The following is a 23758-nucleotide window of genomic DNA, read 5'->3' as shown; positions in this document are numbered from 1 at the left end:
CATGATATTAAACTCTCATCTCTTTATTTCTCAGTCTTTAATCAAAGTGTCTTGTAGCTCAGAAACATGAAAACTCCCTTTCCCTTTACTCCCTTTATGCTAAGAGTTAGTTGAAATAAAGCATGTTACAGGATTAAATGTGCATGCCTTTAGCTCTGTAATACATATTTCCTGCTGGATGTTTTAACCTAAAAACAGAAAATCAAGCTTCATTGTTTGTAACATGAACTTAGATATAGAAAGTTGTTCCTCTTTTGTCACAGCAGCAGACTTTTTTCAGGTTCATGTGCAAACAAATGCTGTCAAAATACTGAGAATTTACCTCAGAGCTCTGATGTTACCCAAGTTTTGAGTTACTCTCTAACATGCTGCAATCTTCTTCTTTTTTTTAAACTAAATGAATAACAGGGCTTGTCTTGTGCAGGATTAAACTGCCTGTCTCTACAGCGGACACCTGACACCCCCTCACCAACCAAACACACACACACACACTCATGCACACACACTTCCACACGGCTGCACACACAAATAGCTCCCTTGGCCTGCACTCATGGCTCTGGGTATGAAAAGGACGTGGCTGGTAATGAGGTCGCTCAGTTGCTGCCTGTCCTCCGTCCGATCTTCTGCTACTGCTGCCCACCAGGAGGGACAGAAGGACCAGAGACAAGCATGTCGGACCAGTCTGCGTTTGACACGGACGTATGGACCCTGACCCGGTTCGTCATAGAGACCGGGCGTCAGGCCAAGGGGGCAACCGGTGAGCTGACCCAGCTCATCAACGCCATCCTGACCGCCATCAAGGCCATTTCCTCTGCTGTGCGGAAGGCAGGCCTGGCCCACCTGTAAGTACCGAGGTACTGGACTGGGTTTACTGGGAACCATTCATAAACATGCACAGTTACATCAGTGACTGATATAAAGGGACGGGAATGTTGTTTGACATTTTGCATCACTCCCACAGCAGATTTAGGAGCCAAGAGTGACTCAAGAGTGGAGGTTGTGTCCCTTTAGGATTTAAAAGTCTGATTTCAACACTCAACCAAAGACGCAGCAGAGTGGCCGAGCCAGAGAGCGCTGATATGATTGTTTTATAGGCCGTAGAAGTCACGCTGACGTTCTGTAAGCAGAGCCAGTAATATTTGTACGACTTTAGGTGTATTTCAACACTCTAATCCGCAGGTGATAAAAGAAATGTGCAGCTTTTTCAGTGTGTTTTTTGGCAAGATACCCAGTTCTTTGTCAGGGGATTGACATTAGAGAGAAGCTTTGGAGATTTATGTAATTTCCAGAGCTGGGGAATAACTATGTAGCTCACTGTACTGTAACTAGTTACAGTAATGAAATTAAAAAATAAATGGAATTGTAATCAGTTACAGTTACTGAGAAAAAATGTTCTTAACACTTTAAATTCCCTTTAAATAATGTGAACAAATAAACCATAATTATGAACATGTTGATTTCTCATAAAATTATATTGTGGCTACAAACAAATACATTATCACTACAGCTACATTATAGTGTGTTCTACACTATTAAATGTTGATACTTGGCCGATAAAGGTTAAACAGGGGGGACTTGAGGTAAAGAGTTTGCTGAATTTGCTCCATATGGAGGAGAATTGCTGAAACTGTGCCAGCTCATAAAAAATGACTCATTATTTCACACACTTTGAAATTATGTAACCAAAAACAAATCAGCATTGTCTGAAGCTAAACGAAGATAATTGATGTTCACATGCCGACTAAATGCAAATGAACAGCTAGCCTCGAGCTTCTCTTTTTCTGTCAACAGTTGCTAACAAGTTGTCTTTCAACAGCAGCGGAAGAAGTATTCAGGTCCTTTTAAAAGTACTAGTACCACACTGTGAAGATACTTTGCTAAAATTAAAAGTACTGAATTAGGCTGTTTAAAGGAATAGTTCACCCCCAAATTAAAAATACATATTTTTCCTCTCACCTGTGGTGCAATTTATCAATGTTGATTGTTTTGGTGTGAGTTGCTGAGTGTTGGAGATTTCAGCTGTAGAGATGTCAGCCCTCTCTTCAGTATAATGAAACTAGATGGCACTTGGCTTGCTGTGCTCAAAGCGCCAAAAAATACATTTAAAACTACACCTGCCAACCATATCACGGTGCAGAAGGAAGCGTGTGTCTCTAAAAAGTTAATTATTTACGGTGTCAGAATAATAGCCTTGTTTTCATCTTTGTGAGATTGCATTTGCCAGCTGATCCAAGAGTTGTTTTTAAAGAGTTAATTTAACTTAAGAAGCAGGAAAGTCTCCTCAACACATAAAGGAACATGTCTTCTTTAAAATCATCAAATTTGGAGAAAATATAGCAGAGTATAAGTATAATATTGTCCTCTGCTGAAGTGAATTTGTTCTTGGGTAAATGTACTTAGTTACACTCCACCACTGTGGGAGACTAAAGCTTGGCTGCTGATTGGTTGGTGTACACAGGCAGGGCTTGGCGGGCACAGTGAACGTGACGGGGGACGATGTGAAGAAGCTGGACGTGCTGTCCAACGAGATGGTCATCAACATGCTGCAGGCCTCCTACAGCACCTGCTGCATGGTGTCTGAGGAGAACAAGGAGCTCATCATCACTCCCAAAGACAAGAGAGTGAGTGTCTGTCTGCTGAGGACAACAAGACGCTATAATCACAGATATACTGGCTACTTTTTAATGTTTCTAGCTGCATTCAGTGGAAACTTTGTGTTTGAAAAAACCTGCCTTAAAAAAAAAACAGTAATAAATCATACAGTTAATAAGGTGAGCCTTTGCTGATTAGTGTTTTCAGGGGTAAATTTAGGTGCTGAGGCAGGACAAGCACAGAAATAAGTGCAGATAAAACAAGAAAATAAAAAAGATATATAATTGGTAGCGTGTAAGATAAAAAATAAGAATATAAAATCTAAACTATACAAGAGCAACTAGACTCCAAATTATAAGACATGCAGTATATACACAGAACTGACGACTAGTGTTGTGTTTATAATCATTCAGTATTAATTATACAATATATAATTATCAGTAGTTGTGAGGTATTGTCATAAGTGATAGAGGTGTGATTAAGAGCGGCAAACTATATCATATTTATATGTATATAAGAGTATTATGTCACCATCAGTGTACAGTAGAATAAAACACAATATATTTAAGTAATGATACTTAATGTTGTCTATATTAATATAGAAATATGATTGAAAAATAACAATATAAAATGTAAGAAAACAGCAACAAAGTACAAAAAGGTACAGTATAATATGTTATAAACAGGACTATTTGTTATAAATCTCAATATTAATATTTTTCTTTGTCACAGGGAAAGTATGTGGTCTGTTTTGACCCTCTCGACGGCTCCAGTAACATCGACTGCTTGGCTTCTATCGGCACCATATTTGCCATTTACAAACGGGTGAGTCTGACTTCAAACCGTGCAGGCACTGAAGACAATATTCTAAAATAAATTCACTCAGTGTTCATATTTTCTGCTGCTGAAGTTGAAAAGCATCCAAGTGCAGTTGGAAGTGTAATAAAACTCTGCAGACACGAGAGGGCACTGCTCTCCAGCCGATCTGAGATCCACTTCTCTAAACTGCTCACAAACTGAGACACTGAATCATTTACAGGGACTGAAGTCTGTTTTATTGAACTATTTAGTGGATTTAGTCTCTAAATACAGCCTCATTTACCACCCTAACTGTTGCTGCTGACTGAGTCAGTTTTTGCTGTTGATGTTTGCCTGCAGTCGTTTAAACAAACACTTAAATCTTCTCAGTATCTTAGGGAAGTGAGGTCTGCAGGATAACATTATGTTGTCCATTTGTTGGTATATTTCAGGTATCAGAGGGAGAGCCCACAGAGAAAGACGCCCTGCAGCAGGGTAATAACATCGTGTGCGCAGGATACACGCTGTACGGCAGCGCCACCCTGGTGGCCCTCAGCACCGGCGCCGGCCTCAACTTCTTCATGTTGGACCCTGTGAGTACTTCACAGTCACTGCTATTAAAGGGGACCCTTTAAGCTTTTTGAGTTTTTCCCTTTTCTTGACTGTTTTGAAAAGCATGTTTTTGCTTAGCTGGGGTTCACTGTGGCAGCTAACGGGGGTGAGGTGATGTGTAGCGGCGAGGAGTGAGGACACACTGTAATTTGAGGCTCTAAACAAATTGTTAGACCTTCTTTTAGACTCTCCGTCTGATAAGTCCTTTGCAGTGTAGACAGTTGTTCCCAAAGCTGGAATATCACATTTCTCTGCAGGATTCTCCGTCATTAGATCAGGCTTTCACCGAAACAGCGTGCACGCACATCTACATTTGGAAAACAGCCGACAGGGACGGCCCCTCTCTGAAATGATCTCTGATTAGACCAAAGTCTCCTGTCACAGCCAAAAGGAGCCGCAGAAGTCTAGTTTTCTCTGTGTCATTTGAGAATTTGTTCAAAGTTTTTTTATGGGATTTTTGGCCGGTTACGCCAAAATAAAACTGCCTACCTCATCTTTAAATGTCTCCAGGTTTCCTCAGAGCTCTGACATCCACTGCTGTCTGCTCCCGCAAATATTCATCTCTACCCAACATCATTATCTCTCAACTGCTGTCACTTTTTACTGCTGTATGCTTTTATTGCCCAATAGTTGCTTTTATTTGAGAAAACATTATCCTGTCAGTCATTCCTCCAGGCTGCACGCCTCCACAGTGCAATCAGGGATGGAAGGGGACTGTAAACACTCACGAATCACCTTTTATTTGGCACGAAAAGCATGCGCCATCCTAACTATCCTTGTTTAAGTCTTTCGAGAATAAATCATACAATGCTGGGCAAAAAAAAGTGCACAAATCTAAGATTGGTGTAATTGTTTCAGCCTCTTTTTGTATGTATTGCAGATTACTACCTTTCAATATCCCTGACTGGAGGTCATAGCATAGTTGTTTTTATTTTTATTATTATTTTAACTCATTAAAAGCATTTTATTACTTTCACACCCCCACAAGATCTACATATATCATTTCATATTCTGCATCTTATTCCAGATTCAGACTTTTTTTTGGCTCAGAGGCAACAACCGATCACTGGGCGTTTGGAAAAGCAGCTTTGGTTATTAGAGGATAAAAAAGGGTTCAGTGTGTGTTTGTAAGTAATCTTGTTGTTGTTATGAATCCAGAAACCTAAGAAAACCAGAGTGTTCAAGAACGCAATTCACAAACCACAAGAGATCATCACGCAGGCCTGAAGAAGTAATGATGTCCACACACTCTTGACCTTGTCAAATAATGTCTTCAAATGTAACATTGTGTTAAAATACATGACATGTTTTTACAGACTTCTCTCTTGCATTTTTAATGAACTCTACTCCCCATAAGTATAAAGAGGTAGTTTTAAAATATCTCGACACTTATGAACAAAATGTCCAGTTAATGATTTTTGCTCAAAAACAGAATGAGTGTGATTCATCTGTTGGCTGCGTCACTGAATTATCAATTTGAAGGATATCGCACCTTTTTAAAGTGTTTTTTAAACCTCTGTATCATGCAGATTTCTCTTAAAACAAATCCAACTGTCATGAATTTAATTAAAATTATTTGCTTTATGGAATAAACAGAGTTGTGTCAATAACTAACATGTAGATGATCCCATCAAGGTGTAAAATGTGTATGTAGTGTATTGTATTTTTGCAATATTTTATGTATTTTTTTATATAATATTTTTCCTTTTATACTTAAGTAATTTTTTATTTTATTTTATTTTAGTTTATTTTATTTTATTTTATTTTATTTTTATTTTATTTTATTTTATTTTATTTTATCCAACTTTTTGCAATTTTCTCTGCTTCTGACTTTTGGAGCTGCTCTAATGTGTGAATTTCCCCAGCATGGGATTAATGAAGCCATATCTATCTACCTAACATTACTTTTATGCTCCTCAGGCCATCGGCGAGTTCATCCTGACTGAGAGGAACGTGAAGATCAAGCCCAAAGGGAAGATCTACAGTCTGAACGAGGGCTACGCCAAGTACTTCCACCCCTCCATCAACGAGTACCTCAAGCACAAGAAGTACCCAGAGGTGAGAGCGTACTGCAAAACTACTTAGCACATCACAAACATAATTTGAGCCAAAGTTTTGACATTGATCAGTTTTACTTTTTATTTATGGTTTTGAATCTGATGCCTTTTAACCAAAGCGGTACAATTAGCGTCTATTTTTGCTGACACACACACACACTTAAACTTGTGCTCCGTCCTGAGGCAGAATTTCAGCCAGCGTCCTCTCACACTCATCATGTGAATCCTGACGAAGCGTTTTCTCTGGTAGACTTCACACAAGGCCTCTGTTGGCTGCACACACTCAAAAAAAATATTCCTTAAAAAGGTTATCATCAGATAGGAGTTCTTTAAATGTTTCAGAAGCAGAAATAATTCAAATTTATGGTAAATCTCAAGAGGAAAAGTTACTTCTTAGTGGTGGAAAAAGTAAAAAATTAAAAAAAATACTCTGTTAAAAGTTAAAGTCAAGCATTTAAAATTTTACCTCAGTAAACTTACAAAAGTATAAACATCCAAATATACTTAAAAGAAATAATAAGTTACTTTTTGTTGAGATGTATGTATACATTATTCAAATGTTCCAGCTTTACTCAGCAAAACCTGTAATTTTATACATTCATGTCACGTGGTTTCCGTCACCTGTCAAACACATCATGTCCCTCTTGTACGTGCGTCAGGGTTTTGGTTTCCAGACGCTGTCATAAAATGACTTTTTATCCAGTTTTAAGCCACATTTTTACAATACACTTTTTAGATCTTAGTCATTTTTAAGTAAAAAAGGTTAACCAGATTTTAGTCATCAGATGTCTAAATCTTAACATAATAATATATTAATTGATCATATTTTACATTAATAAACTGAATCCACAACGAAGCATAATTGGAAAGTATCTTCTTTTCAGCTAAAATAAGAAATTTGCATTTCACCTTTGTTTAAATGATTTTGAAATAAAAAATTATGCAAAATAATTTGCCTTTTGAACAGGTTAGAATTTGGCTGATGATGAAGACTGAGCAACAGTGAGACCAGTAACTAATTATTGTAACTTCAGAGTATTTTTAGTGGTAATATTACACTTTACAATTAGACTTTCAAATAAAATAGCAGAAAGTCATGAAAGCAATTTCAGTTGCATCAGTTTAAGGAAATTAGTTGAAAATCTTGGATTGTAAAGGTTAAAGTAGAGGTGCTTCGTGCAGGCAGGTACCACATGCAGAGAGGGCAAAGAGTTCACATCCTGACCCACGAACATGTGGCGGATCAGCCGTGAGTGACGGTTCAGGTCAGACAGGACGGAGTTTGGTCAGCTGAGCTGCAGAATGGCGACACAGCGCTCTGCAGGAAACATCGTGTTCCTCAGGAAACGCCAGCTGCTCATCTGGAAACTGATCTCCACATGAGCGCACTCAGCATTTCTGCGGCCACACGGTCACGAACATGACCGCAAAGTTCGTTTGGTCATCAGTGATGGCTTCAGCCTTGTAACGCACTTTTATGAAATAAGTTTCAGCTTGAATCATCATCTCTGAATTTTCCTCTTAACCATAGTTTCACAAAATCGGACCGAAAGAAATCTGTAATTTTTTTCTTCTTGTTTAACTTTTATAATGTTTAAAGCCAAAAACAATCTGTTGTACAGGGATGCTTCACTTAAATCCTGTATTTTATTTATCTAACACAGAATGTAGGCTTGAAAAGTTTGTTGTTTGCTCCTTTGGAGGACAACAGTTGTAATTATTTTGAATTGACATAAATGAGAATGGACTCCAACGTTAACTCAGGGCAAGAAAAAAGATAGTTTCAAACCTTTTTTGAAACAATAATCCACTAAGTGCAGTTTAGTGAGTGTGTTTGAAACACTTCCACTACGATAGATGAAACGTTGTTTCTATTTTTGTCACTTGCAGCTTTGTTTCTTTACATCGGGCACAAAGTGTTCTTTTGGAGAAGCAGCATTTGGTTTTTATGCACCACAAACCCAAGAAAACTTTCTCTCAGATCTTTTAAATCAGGTTTTTTAATACTTTTTTAGCCTACCATTGACCTTTATCAAATTAAATTTGGGACTATTCATTCAGGGCTTCCAAACGGCAGACCATAAACCAATGAGTGACATCATAGCAACGTCCATTATTTATATGTTAAGATAACACACAAACAGCATCATTTACACTAAAATATTCATACACGAGACGCAGATCAAAGTGTATTAAAATTATAAATTGTTTTTCACTTTTTAATGTCTGAACTTTCTGTCTAACTTCTCAAAGATTCAGTATTTAATTCTGGAAAAAGATGAACGTGTGAATGAGACTGAGTGAGAATGAGTTTAAGGATTGTTTCAGAATTTTTAAACTTTGAATTTTGCAGAAACTGAAATAGACAAAGTCAGTTGTATCTTCCACTTATATCTTCTAGCAGCTAAAAATCTTTTTGAACACTCATCATCATGTTACACTTCACATCATGATGCAGCACAATTCAGCAGTAAACCACACTGTTAGTGTGTGTCGAAATAGCAAAAACTCATCACACAAAGCTGAACTGGAATGCAAAAGTTGCTGAGAAAACACACTAGGAAGTTTACATGTGGTATTTTTTTCCTTCTTAAATATCTTATAATGATACTAATAGCTTTAGTATTAATCCTCTCTGCTCGTTTGTAAAGCAGTCTCAATCTTTCTGAACTTTTTTTGGAACAAAACTCTCACCATCATGATTTTGCAAATGCAGAATGACTTTCAAATCTGGAAAATCAGAAAAGTCAAACATTCAAATATCAAATATTATAATCACAATTTGCTCAAGAAATCTTTTTATAATGTCCTAAACCATCTGCCAGAGAAACACTATCACTGTCAATTTTTTTTAAATCAAAAAAAGTAAAAAATGTTTAGTTTGGAGACGAAAGATTTCATGGCTGTATAACAGTGGCACACTTTTAGAAATATTAGGTTGCAAACTCCTCCTTTCTGCCAACTCTAATAAACCTTTAGGACACATGTAATATTCTTAAAAGATCATTTTCATACACAACTTTCCCACACTCCCTTCCATTTACTCTCTTTTCCAGTTTCTCTTCCTTCATTGTGGGAAGTTTTGTGCCGTTTTAACTGTTGCCAGCTGGATGTGTGTTTTCTCAGAGTGTTGTGTCGCGTGGGAGGGTCTGTTTTTGGGAAATACTATGCATACACACACACCACACCCTCATGATGACTGGGAAGTGACTCAGCAAGCACATGACTGCATCACGCTGTGCTGGTCTGAACATGAAGCTCACTTCAGGGCAACTCAGATTAAGACACGAGTGCTGTTGCGTTTTCAGAGTGGAGTTTGGGAGGTTGAGAATTAAAGTGTGAAATCAGTTAATGAAACATGCACCAGCTCTTTAAATGATACTCATCGCACAAATAAAACTTTTTTTGTCATTACAAAAGTCTGTTTGTAGAAGCAAACTGTGATCTAAAAGCAGCCTGTTTTTGTGTGTTTGTGCACCTCGTGAGTCTCCTCCTCTGGCAGGATTAATGTATGTTGCAGACGCACTTTGACCCGTCTGTTGTTTGCTGTTTGGCTTTTCTTCATCAGCAGGTCAGAGCGGCCCATGATCTCTGATTAAAGCACATGTGCTGTATGTGCAACTTCCAAACCAGCTGACCTGTTTATATATATCACCCATTGTTAATAACGCTGTATTATAACTATGTGGGAAATCAACGTGCGTGAAAACTCGCCGTGTCAGTCATTCTTAACCCTTTGAAACCTGTATGGACATCACTTTTCTTGTGCTGTATTCAGGCGCCTTTCACAAGTATTTAAACCTTTGGACCCTGTGCAAACTGTTTTGATTTCTTTAAAAGCACATGGGGAAAACTGCAGTGAGCAACATGACAAGAAATGTCCCACAAATTTCAAGAATTTAGAAGATTTAGAAAAAAAATTCTTAAAAACTAGGGAAAAAATATACTTCAAAGTGTATAAAAGTATCATGATGGAATATATTTTAAATAATTTTTCAAGAATCATTACAATTTTATGCTTTTTTGTCAAGTCATTTGCTTTTTCCTCATTTTGATTTTCTTGTACTTTTAAGAAATTACTTTTCTATTGTTATTTTTCAATCTTTTCTTACAAAGTTTTCTTTCAAAGACAACAGCCGTATGTCCTATATTTTAAAACAAATATAAAGTAGGAGTCGGTTGCACAAAACACTTTAAAAAATTACACAGTGAATGATTCTCAGTCTCTTTTATGTACATTTCTAAGAGTCCTTGGTGTTGGCTGCTTTTATTGGAATTGCAAAGTCAACTGAAGAGCGAATGTTGTTACAACATGAAGCATTATGTAACGTCCATGTTTGGAGGTGACTGTCTGCTGACTCTGTTAGCCCAAAGTCATTTTTTTCTCTAGATTATAGAAAAGTCACCTCAGATAATAAATGTTTCAGCCCTTTAATTCATCGATCATCTCACCGGTTTGACAAGAAAAGACTGAATTTACAAAAAGGCTTTGACTTGATCAGGATTATCCTGTAAAAATTTAAATTTCCACCATGAAAACTTGTGCACGTTGGAAGCCGTCGTGACATAAATGCAAGCTACAATCAAGGGATTCAAAAACATTTATTACTTTATGCACTAATATTTGGAATATACTATATCTTCACTTCCTGCAGGATGGCAGCGCCCCGTACGGAGCTCGTTATGTTGGCTCTATGGTCTCAGATATTCACCGCACCATCGCCTACGGAGGGATCTTCATGTACCCCGCCAATGAGAAAAGCCCCAAAGGAAAGGTAACCACTGACCTCCACCAAGACGTGCATTTTATGAACCTCCACAGCTCAGGCCTCTGGTTCTTGGCCCGTCACAGATGTGGGCCTTAAACTGACACTCACAGCCACAATATCAAGCTGTGCAGTGAATGTTGCAGTGGTGTAATCTGAGGTCGGAGGTGTTTTTCTCGTCCTGTGATAAAAATAAAAAAAAGCTCAGAGACAGTCGAGGCTGCTCGTAAAGATAAACCACAACCTCTCACCTCTTTTCTTTCAGGCAGCTTGACTCTGTGACCCATTTATCCCAAACATACTTTACTTTTTTACATCTTTAACAGTGTTTTACGATCAGTGAGCTCAAATTACCACAGAAACATTCAAATAGGACTCTGATTTTGACTTTGATAATAGCAGCACGTGGTTAAGTGGTGAAGCTGTGGTTTCTTTGACCTTAAAAACAGATTCTCTCACAATGACCCAGATCCTAAAAATATCCCCTTTAACTATATGTGTTACAGACTGGACCTATCTACTCATACAGCACACTGTAAACAGATCTTTTGTTTCCTTGTTTTCCTGAGTAACCCGGCACAAATATTGATAAATAAATACTTTAAAAAATAGGGCTGTCAAACAATTAATTTTCAAAATCATGATTAATTGCTGAATTTCAATAGCTAATTGCTATTAATCAGTGCAATATAATAGTTAATCGCAATTTATTATTTTTGATCACATTTAAATTTACATTATTTTCCTTTTGAAAACAGTTTGCAAGTGAATGCAAAGAAAAGTATCTTGACTTTTACTTATACTTTCCATTTGATGCTACCTTCCACTACAGACATCTGAGGCAAATATTTTTTACTCCACTACATTTCATTTGACACATTTGGTTACTTTCTGAATCTGCAAAGTTACTTTTCAGATTCTGATTATGAATACAAAATATAAACAAATAAATTGTGATGTATTACTATAGGTTAACCTTCCAGGCAACATAAAGTGATTAAAATTAGCTCCACCTTTACCAAATGCAACATAAAACTGATAGACACAATAATGCATCAGTGGTATAATATAGATGATTTGTAAATAGACAATTTTGCATTATGACTACTTTTACTTTTGGAACTTAAATATATTTACACATTGATACGTTTGTAGTTTTACTTAAGAACGAGTATGAATACTAACTTAGAATATTTTTACCGAATGGTAACGTCTGAGGCTGAAAAAAGAAGCCAAAAACTGCAGTTCCTCTAATGGCCACTAGAGGCTGTCTCCAAAACTGAGTAAACCCTCACAGCCCTCTATGTTAAAATGTCCAACTCACATCAATACATTAATTCATGTTTCTTTCTGTGTTTTTCTTTATTTGTTTTCCTCCCAAAGTTGCGGTTGTTGTACGAGTGCAATCCCATCGCCTTCCTCATCGAGCAGGCGGGAGGCCTTGCAACCACCGGCACTCAGAGGATCCTGGACGTTCAGCCTGAGGCGCTGCACCAGCGGGTTCCCTTCGTGGTCGGCTCCCCCGACGACGTCAACGAGTACCTGGATTTTGTCAAGAAGTACCAGTGATTTACGATAACAAAGTTTTTATGAAAGGCCAGAATTTTGTTTTATCATGCCAATAAATCTCTATGTAACATGTGTGAGATCAGAAGATAATTTTTTTTCAATTATTATTCAAGAGTGAGATGTTAAATCTCCCAGAAATCTTAGGACATTACTTGAATATTATAATATGAAATATAACATCAAAACCAGAATATTTCTCTGTAATGGAAGAATAATTGTGCTACTCATACATGAAATATTGTAACATAATAACATATTTTAATTTATCATCAGAAGTGTGTCCTGTATGGGTTTCTATACATGCAGCTTATCCTTTTGAAAGACATTAAATGCAGCATTTTTCAAAATAAATGATTTCTGTTTTATTTTGCCACATGTTTTTGGAAGTTATGGCATGAGGACATGCTGAGGACAAGTCTAAAAAAACTGCTCAACATTTCTCAGTTTGTGCAACATGTCCTATATATACATTATTCCCCATGAGAAGAAAGAGGAAGAATCCAGTTTCTTATTCACTAATGATGTATTTTTGAAACTTAATTTACGTATGTAAGAACTGCACTGAGATTCTCACTTTAAAAAACAAAAAGTAAAGTTGAGTTGTTGATAAAAGAAGGTTGCCACGATATCAGGCTGCACCATCAGGGGTTAGTATGTTCCTGTAATTAGGTGAACTGACCCTTTAATCACTCTCTCGCTCTTGTCCTTTTATTTTTGTCGTTGCACAATAAATTCCTGCAGCTGCTCTCATTGTTTGTTCTGCATATCAGCCTGGACTGAACTGGAGGTGAAGTAAATATGTTACAGAAACAGGAACACATGCGCACACACAGTCCTGCACTTCTGTACTTGTGAGGACCCTCCTGACATCACACATTCCCGGGACTCTTAGCCAGACCTGAACCTGATTCTGAGTCCTCGTTTAGACCTCTGTTTGAAGGTGAGGGCCGACCAAAGTGTCCCCCCTTTTCAAAAAGTTTCCTCACTCATGTACAAGTACACACACACACACACACACACACACACACACACACACACACACACACACACACACACACACGCACACACACCTTTACCCTGACCGGCTTTACTGTTAATGCGGTGATTTGGGTCAGTCAGCAGGTCACATCTGACCTAAATTTTGCCATTATAGAGGTGGAGGAAATACTAAGATATATATTTTATAAAGTGAGAGAGTTCACTTTATAAAATCATCCATGAGTTGTTTTTTTTGGGTTTTTTTTTTTTTTGGACTAAATCTAATCGGCCCGTCATGGTCCTTATTTCAGCCAAAAATAGCCTCATTGTTGAAAGTCAGCCTAATTTGGTGATGCAATTTGTTTGTTTGCAATTATGTGTGTGAATGTTTTTATGTAGTTTGGCTTTTCCACCAAGGACCACTTTGGAAATATTTACTCTTTAAATCATTACTTTTTTTGTCATGAAACGTGAGTTGTGCTGTAAAATCAAGTCAAATCAAAATTTGGTTTAAATTCAGCCGATACGGATGTGTGTTTCCCATCACATAAAGCCCTAAAACAGCCTTGAAAATAAGACCACGTGTGCAGCAACCGAGCAAACACTGAGATGCTGGTATGCAGAATGACACGTTTCACTTTCATGTTTTTGTTACATCATTTGATCATAAGTTTTGATGCATTAATGTCTTTGCGGTACTAATTCAGAGATTTCGGCTGACAGGGAAGAAGCCTGAGAACCAGTTCCCAACCACATAATATAATGAATATAAAAAAATATTTACTTAGAGAATCAAATCTCACAAGTGCCTCCAGAATGCATCCTATTAATAATGATGAATTAATGACTCTGATAATAACGGGCATGTGCGTATGAAGGAGGTTTCAGTGGAAATAAACAGTATAAGGCCCGCAGGTGTTATCATTAGGGCGAGAAATAACTCTTGCATGAAGGGCACTAAGATCTGCCCTCAGGTAATGCAAGGAAAGGTGTTCATTGTTCCCTCCACCGAGGTTTCAACATGCCTAAAATCCCCCTCAATTAAGCCAAAGAAGTCTGAAAAAGGTGTAAAGAGCAGAGTTTCTGGCTGACAATATCTGTGAACACGATGTGCATTATGTCTGTGTCCTGAGAGCGCATTTCTCTTAAACCTGAGCACCAAGCTGCTCTCAATCCTTAATTAGGAATCAGCTGCCACAAAAAGTGTGACAGGTGATTCAAATAACTCTAATCAACTCAGGGGAACTGTGACATTCAGAACAAAACAAACTGGGAAAAGGAAAATGACAAAAAATGCCAAATAATTAAGTTCTGTTAAAAGATATTCATCACCCGAATGCTGGAGCTGGTAAAGGTGGAGCTAATTCTAATAACTTTACATTTATTTTGTTTTACCAAGAAGTCCCATTGAGATCACAAAGCCCTTTTTAAACAGAAAAACAAGGCCAAGGTGACAGTGTTGCAAAATCCCAGCATACTAAAATAAAACATATTCAGTGTGATCACATAAAACAGAACAGACATTTAACACAGTGACCTCTCAGGAGCAGCAACCACATCAGCTCACTTTTAATGATGCTATTAAAGGTCCAGTGTTTAGCCTTTCAGTGGACATTTTGGCAGAAATGGGACATGATACAATAAGTATGTTGTATTTAGTGTCACATGAAAATATGAATTGTTGTGTTTTTGTCGCCTTAGAATGACTCATTTATATCTACATAGGGAGCTGGTCTTCTACAGAGATTGCAATATTGTGCCATTATGTTTCTACAGTAGCCCAGAATGGACAAACCAAACACTTGCTCTATATAGGGACATTTGTGTTTTCAAAATATCTTTACTTTCTTGATTATTGGTCCGAAAAGTAAAAAAATGTGTCATTTTCTTAAGTTTTATAAGCTTTTACCAGCATGATCTTTAAATATATTAGTTTAAATTAACCTAAACTAACAAAAAAATCAAAACTATCGTTAACCGCGGCCCTCGTTCACACCTAATACCTTTAAGACTCGTGTAAGGCGAACCTCCCCTCGCAGTAAAGGGGCGACTCTGTTTCCGAAGAATCAGCCTCATTGTTAAAGAATGAATAATCCTGTGAGATCTCAGTACCAGACATCAGGGAGCACAGCTGCTTTACATGAAATCATGTGCCTCCAGCCTCTGCTCTGCTCGGTGAACTGAAGCCTCGTTTAGTGCTCTGAATAACACAATTAAATATTATATTTAGTGTTATATAATGTTGCTCAGACTGAAGCCTGCATCTATAATTACAGCTGAAGATATTATGTTGTGACACTGATCTCTAAATTTGTCAGTGAGGTTTGAGAAATAAGATTAATCCTTAAAAATAAATCACACTGAATCAATGGTACTCTATTATTAAGGTATAATAGGTTACTCCATGCACAATTTTAAGCACTTTAAACAAAAATACAAAACAGTTTATAAATGCTTTTCCATATATGTGGAAGGTTTATTACTTTAAAAAAAAAAAAAAAAAAAAAAGAACATCTAATTTCAATATATTTTGGGCATTTGAAAAAATGAGAAAAATGGAAATAAAATAGTCTAAAATAGGTAAGTACTGTAAGTAGATTGTTGCTGTTCAGTTAAAACGCAACAATCTCCAAATTTCTTTTTTTGTTTTTAATTTTTTTTCCACATATTTTGAATTATTGCTTTATGCACTAAGGAAATACTCCTGTTAAAAAAAAACAACTGGATTTCCTGAAAAACATAGTCAAAGAGGTAAATGTACAGCTGTCTCTCAAATAAAACTTTCAAAAAGGGATCAAAAATACTTTAAAAAAATCCAAAGACCAAACTAGTGTTTCACAACTTTAATTGATCACAGAAAAAGTAGAAAAAAAAAATCATTTACAATGACTGAAGCAAGTGTCAACGTATCACTTACCGAGTAGCATACACATATTTACAAAGAATAAAACACTCGACTAAAATCTTTCGGACAAAATAAAGTGGCATAAAACCAGCCAAAAAGAAAATGGCGCCATTTCCCTAAAAACAACAGTGTTTCTGCTCATAAAAACATCTCCGAATCTCCCGTCGATGTCGTCGCTCGGACTGAAGCCTCGTCCGCCGCCTTCAGCCAAACTATTGCAATAATAAAAAACACTATGTGGCTACAAAGTGGAGCCGTGCAAACGTTAGACGAGAGGATAACTGGCCGCCGTCGCAATACCACAGTGGTTCTTTCTGTCTTTCGCCATGTAGATGTAGCCTTTGTCTCCCCACTTTTCACTCCAGCTGCAAGACAAACAAAAAGTCAGGAGATGAGCTTCAGATTTGTTTGTGTTTGTGCAACAAAAGGAAGCAAATCTGAAGCTGCGGACAAACTTAGTCCCAAAACTATTGCTACGTTTGGAGCGCGTTATGCAACATTTGTTAAATTACCTCTTTTAGAGCAATACTTATCTGTACTATTCCCTTTAAACTAAACTGTCAGGACAAAGTTGTAAATTTAAGGTGATAAAAGACTATTTTCATCACCGAAATTTAAGATGTAATAATAAAACTTTCAAAATATAAAGCAGGTTGTCAAAGCTCTCGGACCAATTAGGATCTTCAAATCATGTTTGGTTACATCCTGCAGATATGACTTTTATCAAGTGGATTAAAGACATTTAATCACAAAAGCCTCTCCAGAAGTGGACAGTCCCTTAAAAAACTTTAAAAAACCCAAACGTGAAAATACTCATGTGTACTGTATTATCGCAAGCTGGCACGCTTTCTCTTTGTTGTGATTTTTTTTCAGATATTACTTAAACAAAGACGGCGATACTCTGCACACAGATTTCCACTGACCTGTTCTTCACGATCCAGAATTTCTTGCCGTCCACATCCTCTCCCTGGAAGCCATAACCCACCACCAGCACGCCGTGGTCGAGCTCCTCGCTGCTGCATTCCTTCTCATAGTAGATTCCTAAAATACAAAATTCACCCAATCAGTTACGTGTAAACTTTTGAAAGCAGGTGGCAAATGCTAGGAAAATAAAAAGTTAACTGACCTGATTGGTAAAACTGGAAAGACTCGTGACCGGCGTCGATGGCGACTGAAACGGGTCCCACAGCGGCCACGGCCTTCATCAGAGCGCGCTCCTTACCGCTGGGGATGTCGACGTAGCCGGTGTCGTTGGCAGAGTTGTAAGACGGGTCGTAGTGGCAGGGCTGGTCGTCCTGGAGGAAGAGAAGAAGAAGAGGAGGAGGAGAGTGACGTTATGGCTCCAACACAAACATCTTGAATCCAAACATTTTCATTAGGGAGCGACCAGATCAATAACTGTGATTATCCAGCAGTTACAGATGTTTTAAGCTCCGTTTTTATCATTCGAACACTGCCTGAAAGAAAAGCTACGATGACTAAAGAGAAAAAAAAGCTTTTTTCATAATCCCCTGATCAATAATATTTGCACTTTTCTCTCATTTTAAAAACTGATATACTGCACGTTTGTTTACATTATTTTTTAAATATTTTTATTAATTTCTTTCTTCCATAGTTATGTTTCTTGACTTTAGTGATTCCTTGCGTTTGTTCCCTCTGCATTTATTGTCTTGCACCAACCACCAAATTTTGTATGTCAACTCTGCATTAAACCTTATTCTGATTATTTTTCAAGCACAAACACAAACATTTTACTTCAGTAAAAGAAGGATTTTAAAAAATGTCGCTCTATGCTGTATATTTTCATGCTTTTTTCTAAGCCAAACAAAACAAGAAAATTATCGACAGATTATCTGACGATGAAAATAACTACGTGCAGCTTTTGTTTATTAGTCTAAATGTAGTTTCTTTAAAGTTAAATCTTATTTTATCTCCCAAATTTCTCCTCGCCCTGCATATTTTAGATCTCTCCGTGTTCCAGCAAAGATTTAAATGATGATCTCTCTAATGGCAGTGATGATGGGAGAAAATGGAAAGGGGGAACCTGTGACTACAAAAAAAAAGTTAACTTTGATTTAAGATTGAAAAAATAATAATGAAGAAGCATCTTTAACTGCATCCAAAACCATTTAAGACCTCTAAATTTGACTTTCTAAACATTTAAATATGCGTCCACGCAGCTCCCCCCCCCCCCCCCCCGTCAGATACGTACCGTTCCCAGGTAAGGATAAGCGTCCTCAGAGTCCAGGCCCTGGTTGTCCTCGATGTACTGGAAGGCCTGGTCCATCAGACCTCCGTTGCAGCCCTCGTTGCCCTCGGGTCTGGAGCAGTCCACCAGGTTCTGCTCGCTCAGCGACACCAGTTTGCCGGTCTTCCTGAAGTGCTGCCCCTCCAGAGCTCCGGTGGTGCTGAAGGCCCAGCAGGAGCCACACTGACCCTGAGAGGAGCAGAGGGAGGACGGAGGACTGAGTTAATACTGCACAGTGATGACAAAGGAATAAAAACTGATAACTTTAGTTCAGAATCAGTAAATTGAAAAAAAAAAAATCGATACATAACATCACATAAACTTTCTTTTTTTCTTCCTCCAGCCTATTAAATGTTAATATTTGCTAATGTCCTTCTTATGGCGCTCCGTATCTTGTTATTGCACTTTGCTTCCAGAAATAAAATCAGATTGGAAGTTGCACTCTGGCACTTTGACCTGACATATATAACAGTGTTGCTCCACCATGGCGTTGTTTACAGTGAGCTGGCTGAAGTGGTTTCAGCTTTCGGGGTGTTAACGTATGCAGAGGGGTGGAGAGAACACACTGTACGCTCGGCGAGGAGGAGGAGGAGGAGGAGGAGTGTGTGTGAAGCACACAGATAACAAAAACAACCTGCAAGTGGCCTGCAAGTGGCCATCTTATCTTTCTGTTCAAGCAAAACATTCTCTTCAGTGGGACAGCACGCCCTCGTCGTTTCACATGCGCAAATCTCGAACAGTGCAACAGGTTGAAGTTGGACATGACGCGATCGTATTTCCCACAACAGCTGACATTCGGACGTGCTTTTGTATCTCCTGTCGTGCCAAGACAGCGATTAAAATAAGAGCTTGTTTACAACAACTGACAATGTTAGTGTTTTACTTTTATCAATGTCCATTTTTGTAAAGATAGCTTTTGAATATTAAATTTCAAAGTAGTTCTCATGATTCCTCAAATTTGTCCTAAATTGACATTTATGAAATGATACTCATGGATCATCACCTTTAAATAATGCTGCTACCTTTTGCACTACTGCCACCTGCACTTTAAACTCGGTTTCTGCTGCTGTGTTGTACATAACACATTACCTCACATGAAAAACCTGCCCCTTTTCTTTTTGCACCCACCAACTGCACCATACTGTACACAAGTGAGTATGTCTATATGTCCAAAAACATATGTACATATATATTTTAAGGTTTTTTCTTTCTCTTTGTTTTTCTATCTTCTTTTGTCCTTTTACTGTTTGCACTGTGGGCCTGGAGAGAAACGCTATTTAAATTCCTGTATGTCTAACAAACATGTCAGTTAACAATAAAGATGACTTTGACTTTGGATGTTCCTGGTGAATTTTTGTGCAGAATACAGAGAGTTCCCCGCCAGATTAAACTAACAAAACTTAACTGAAGTTGTTTTTCACAAAGAAAACAATAAAAAAAGTCCAGAATATCATGAAAAATTAGCTGTTTCTACATCTCCCTTCACTGTAAACAGCAAAATTATTTAACCGCAGGACTCCTGCCAAGACTCAAAACAAATTTAAACACGCCTTGACAAGTCACCAGGTGACCACACGAGACATTAAACCTTTAGTACCTGGTCCTTGACGGGAGTGACGTAGCCGTTATCCCTCCAGTCCACAGATCGTGGGGCCTCCAGGTAGTTGGGCTCCATGAACAGGGACCCCTTGGTTTTCCTCTGTGCTTTGGGCCTTGTAGCCGTTCATGATCTGCCTGAACTCCTCGTGAGTCTGTGGAAAGAAAAAAGGGAGTAAATTACACAACGTGGATTTGACTATTATATAAATGTTTTCACCCAGACACCAACAAGAAGACTTCAGAAGAAAAAGAAAAGCAGCTCCGGTATTTGGCTGTAAAAGAGGTACTTGGGTGTGTTTTTAAGCTGCAGATTTATCTAAATATTTTAATTATTTAAATTTTTTGGCCATTATTTAGTATTTTTATTCTTGTCAGTCTCCAGTTCTATTTCTAGCTTGTTCAATCTTTTTATTTCATTTTTTGCCTTCATATAGCTATGTCACACACCAAATGCCATCTGTTTTTTGTGTGTTTTTTCCTGTTTTTGTATATTGTTTAGCATATAAAATGGTTTATGACAGAATAAAGCTGATTTACTGCTTCATCTATAGTCTGTTATTGTCTGCTACATCACTTTTCTTGTACTGCTTCCCTTTGAACCCTGAACAAATCTGTGCGATAACAAAAACATGGGAAAACCCCAACGGGCAACTTGGCAATAAATGTTTCACATAGTGCAAAAATTTTGTAGATTTGGTGTTTTTTTAAAAGTTGGGAAAAAATGTCTAGGTAAAATAAAACATATTTACATTATCATAATCATAAATATATAATTATGTTAAAAATGTTCTTATTAAGTCTTTTTTAAAACTAGTTTTTTAGGGTAATTTTCTTGGATTTTTTTTAATTTCTTGCACACTTTTGGGTCATTTCTTCTTGCATTGCATGCTTCTGGTGTTTTTGAAAGTAATCAGGTTTGCGCAGGTTTTAAAGGGTTAAACTGAGGGCACACATTGTGGCTTAACTCGTTATCAAATCAGTTTTCCTTTATTTGCTTTCTAGACCTCCCCAGGAAACCCTGCATGTCTTTCCCAGTGAGAAATGAATCTGTGGGTCAAAGCTGCGCTCTCACCATGTCTCCAAAGTGGTTCATGCCCAGGCGGTAAGAGTGTGTGCCCATTGAGTGCTCCAGGTTGTGCAGTTCAATCTTCTTCAGGTTCTTCTCCCATATCATTCTCCTCCAGCCCTCCTCTTTCTGCAACGAAAAAAAAAAGATCAATATTTACACCTTTTTTCACAGTAACTGGCAGACTGGAGCAGCTTACTGCAAAACCTGACAAGCTGTTCTTAAAATAATAAAATTATCTTTGAAACCAATTACCTTTTAGAGGTAAAGTAAATAAAACTATTAACCTTAATTTATGGTTACTTTAGTTATGTTTACATTAAATTTAGCTGTTTTGTGGCAACTTAAAAATGACGTGGATTTATCTTGTTCTTTTAAAATTGTTAGCAACTTGAGTAAACCAAGTTATTCTGAATTAACCTGATCATCAAAAGGAGGATTTTGCCAGCGATGAAGAGCTGCAGGTTCTTATTAACATGTTTAAGAAAATATAAATATGACTGACTCATTTGCAACCTGCAGGCTACAGATATATAACACAGTAAACTTCTTATACAAACCATTTCAATGTATGCAATATCCATTCATTGTGCAAAATAAGAAAAATACTTAAACTTAGGGTTGATTTTTTTGTACATGTTCAAAAATATATATCAGTTTGTGATATCTGCAGATATCAGCATGTTGACCAATTCCTATATTTCATTTCAAAGCTGATAATATAATCCCTAATATAGAGTGAGCATTAATTAAGACTATTCATTAGTTATTTTTGCTTACATTTTTCAAGGCAATCCGTTTATTTCAAGTACAATCAACATGTCAGATGTTACATTGTGTGAGGAAAATAATACATTACCTCATGATATTTCCTACTGTGCCAGCTCTTCCACAGATCCCAGTGCTCGTCCAGCTGTGGGTCCAGACTGGGGGCCGACAGGGCTGCACTGAGGCACGCGGCCATTATAGCTAGAGGCAGCATTGTTGCTTCCTACTGCAAAACAAACAGGTCAGGAGTCAGTTTCCAGAGAAGCCAGTTAATCATGGATGCAGGAAATACACCACATTACAAAAGACACGATTCCTCCAGGAAAAGCGTTGAGTCATGCAAGTTTACCATCGAAATGCATGTTTTTTCACAGTGATACTTGTCATGCACTCTGTGGTACAGCTTGTTCTCGCCCATGACTCCGCATTTAAGCTGCAATACACATTCCCGACTGTACACTCCTTTCCCGTTAGCCGGGCCCCAAACATCGAGACTAATTAGGCCAAATGAGCAATAAAAAACGTTTGATCGTGATGATTATGTAATGACTGTGAGCAGGAATAATTTGCCCGTTTGGGGCTGTTTTCCTGCAAGCTGTGGAGCGGAAACTTCGCCGGATCCCGACAATAAAGCGAGCCTGTTTTTGTTTTCAGAGGGAGTCACGGGATCTGCAGCGGCGGCGCAGAGCCAAGACACTGGCGGCCTGGACATCGAAACTACCACCGGGAAAACGAAAAGAAAACCAAAACTTTTCCAGGTAGCTGTCAGGCGGCGGGTTTTTCAACCAAATCCTCCGCCGATGGATGTTAAATTAAACAGTTTGGGATAAACTAGCAATGGCTGCTTTAGGCTCCACTGGAGGTAGACGAAGACAAAGGCAGCCGAATGAAACAAGATGGCAAATGTCGACGGATAACAAGAAAAAAATCACATATTTTTCCCTGAAAATACACATAAACGAGATATAAGCTCAAATACACATTTTTTAAAACGGGCACTGGGGTGTTGTTTATTCTAGGCTCAAACGACGAGAAAAAAATCCCAAAGAAACACGAATATCCCTCACTATTTTTTCCTTTAAATGCTAAATTACACACCAAGTTTAGGTATTTTTGCATCAGAAAGCGATTAAAACGAATAAATATAAACTTACTGTCTAATTTGGGCTGCAGCAGACAACGAAGAAAGATAGAAAACACAGCTCAGATAGAGGTACACAAAGTTTATAAAGGCCTGACTGGCAGCTGAATAACGTCCCACCGAGCTCTCTGATTGGTCAGCTCCTTGTTTATGACTACTGAGGCCCGCCCCTTTGTCTGACGTCATCTTTGGATGCACGTGATTCCCTCTCCCTGGAAACCCGGACAGCCTGTTTTTCCTGGCTTTCCTGCAGGATTGTTGCAGCTCTAAACAGTTTTTAAAAGCATTTTTATTAACTCAGACAGTTTTTTTTTTTTTAACTATTTTATGTCAACAACACTCTTATTGATGTTTCTTGTTATTTACAATGCCTGTGATTACAAAAATCCCAAGCTCAGGGGCACAAAGTGTAAGGCCGCCCCTTCGGCCCTCACCTGCAAATGCACTGCAAAGAGATAGCTACAAAACCAGTGAACTACAGGAAAGTGGCAAAACAACCTCAAAGAGACACAAACAGTCACAGAACGACAAAAAAATTACAAAAATGATCTTAAAGACTTACAAAATTATCTCAAAGAGCCACAAAATAACTGCAAAACCACACAAAATTACTACAAAAAGACACAAAATCAACAAAGAGACAAGAATGATCAAAAAGG

General features: G+C 37.8%; 2 protein-coding genes across 2 annotated transcripts; one reads left to right on the top strand and one right to left on the bottom strand.

The window, feature by feature from the left end:
* Positions 1–593: 593 nt before the first annotated feature.
* fbp2 (fructose-1,6-bisphosphatase 2) lies at positions 594–12745 on the top strand. The gene is made up of 7 exons (XM_042488149.1): positions 594–842; positions 2459–2621; positions 3325–3417; positions 3843–3983; positions 5923–6060; positions 10715–10834; positions 12209–12745. The coding sequence occupies exons 1-7, from the start codon at positions 670–672 to the stop codon at positions 12392–12394; spliced, it is 1014 nt and encodes a 337-aa protein (XP_042344083.1). The 5' UTR covers positions 594–669; the 3' UTR covers positions 12395–12745.
* Positions 12746–16200: 3455 nt separating this feature from the next.
* Positions 16201–23197, bottom strand: ctsla (cathepsin La). The gene is given in 9 exon segments (XM_042487727.1): positions 16201–16642; positions 17201–17318; positions 17404–17572; positions 18490–18714; positions 20123–20234; positions 20236–20276; positions 21197–21319; positions 22050–22184; positions 23113–23197. Coding segments are annotated over 8 exon segments (1011 nt in total). The 5' UTR covers positions 22173–22184; positions 23113–23197; the 3' UTR covers positions 16201–16542.
* Positions 23198–23758: the final 561 nt, after the last annotated feature.

This window comes from Plectropomus leopardus, chromosome 6 (assembly GCF_008729295.1).
Source record: "Plectropomus leopardus isolate mb chromosome 6, YSFRI_Pleo_2.0, whole genome shotgun sequence".
NCBI lineage: Eukaryota > Metazoa > Chordata > Actinopteri > Perciformes > Serranidae > Plectropomus > Plectropomus leopardus.
This window is presented reverse-complemented; position numbering and strand designations above follow the sequence as displayed.

Excerpts from the sequence above, each read along its gene's own strand:
- fbp2 (XM_042488149.1), top strand. The coding sequence starts at position 670 with ATGTCGGACCAGTCTGCGTTTGACACGGACGTATGGACCCTGACCCGG. Across the intron at positions 6,061-10,714 it reads AGCACAAGAAGTACCCAGAG|GATGGCAGCGCCCCGTACGG; the intron begins GTGAGAGCGTAC and ends CACTTCCTGCAG. Across the intron at positions 10,835-12,208 it reads AGAAAAGCCCCAAAGGAAAG|TTGCGGTTGTTGTACGAGTG; the intron begins GTAACCACTGAC and ends TTCCTCCCAAAG.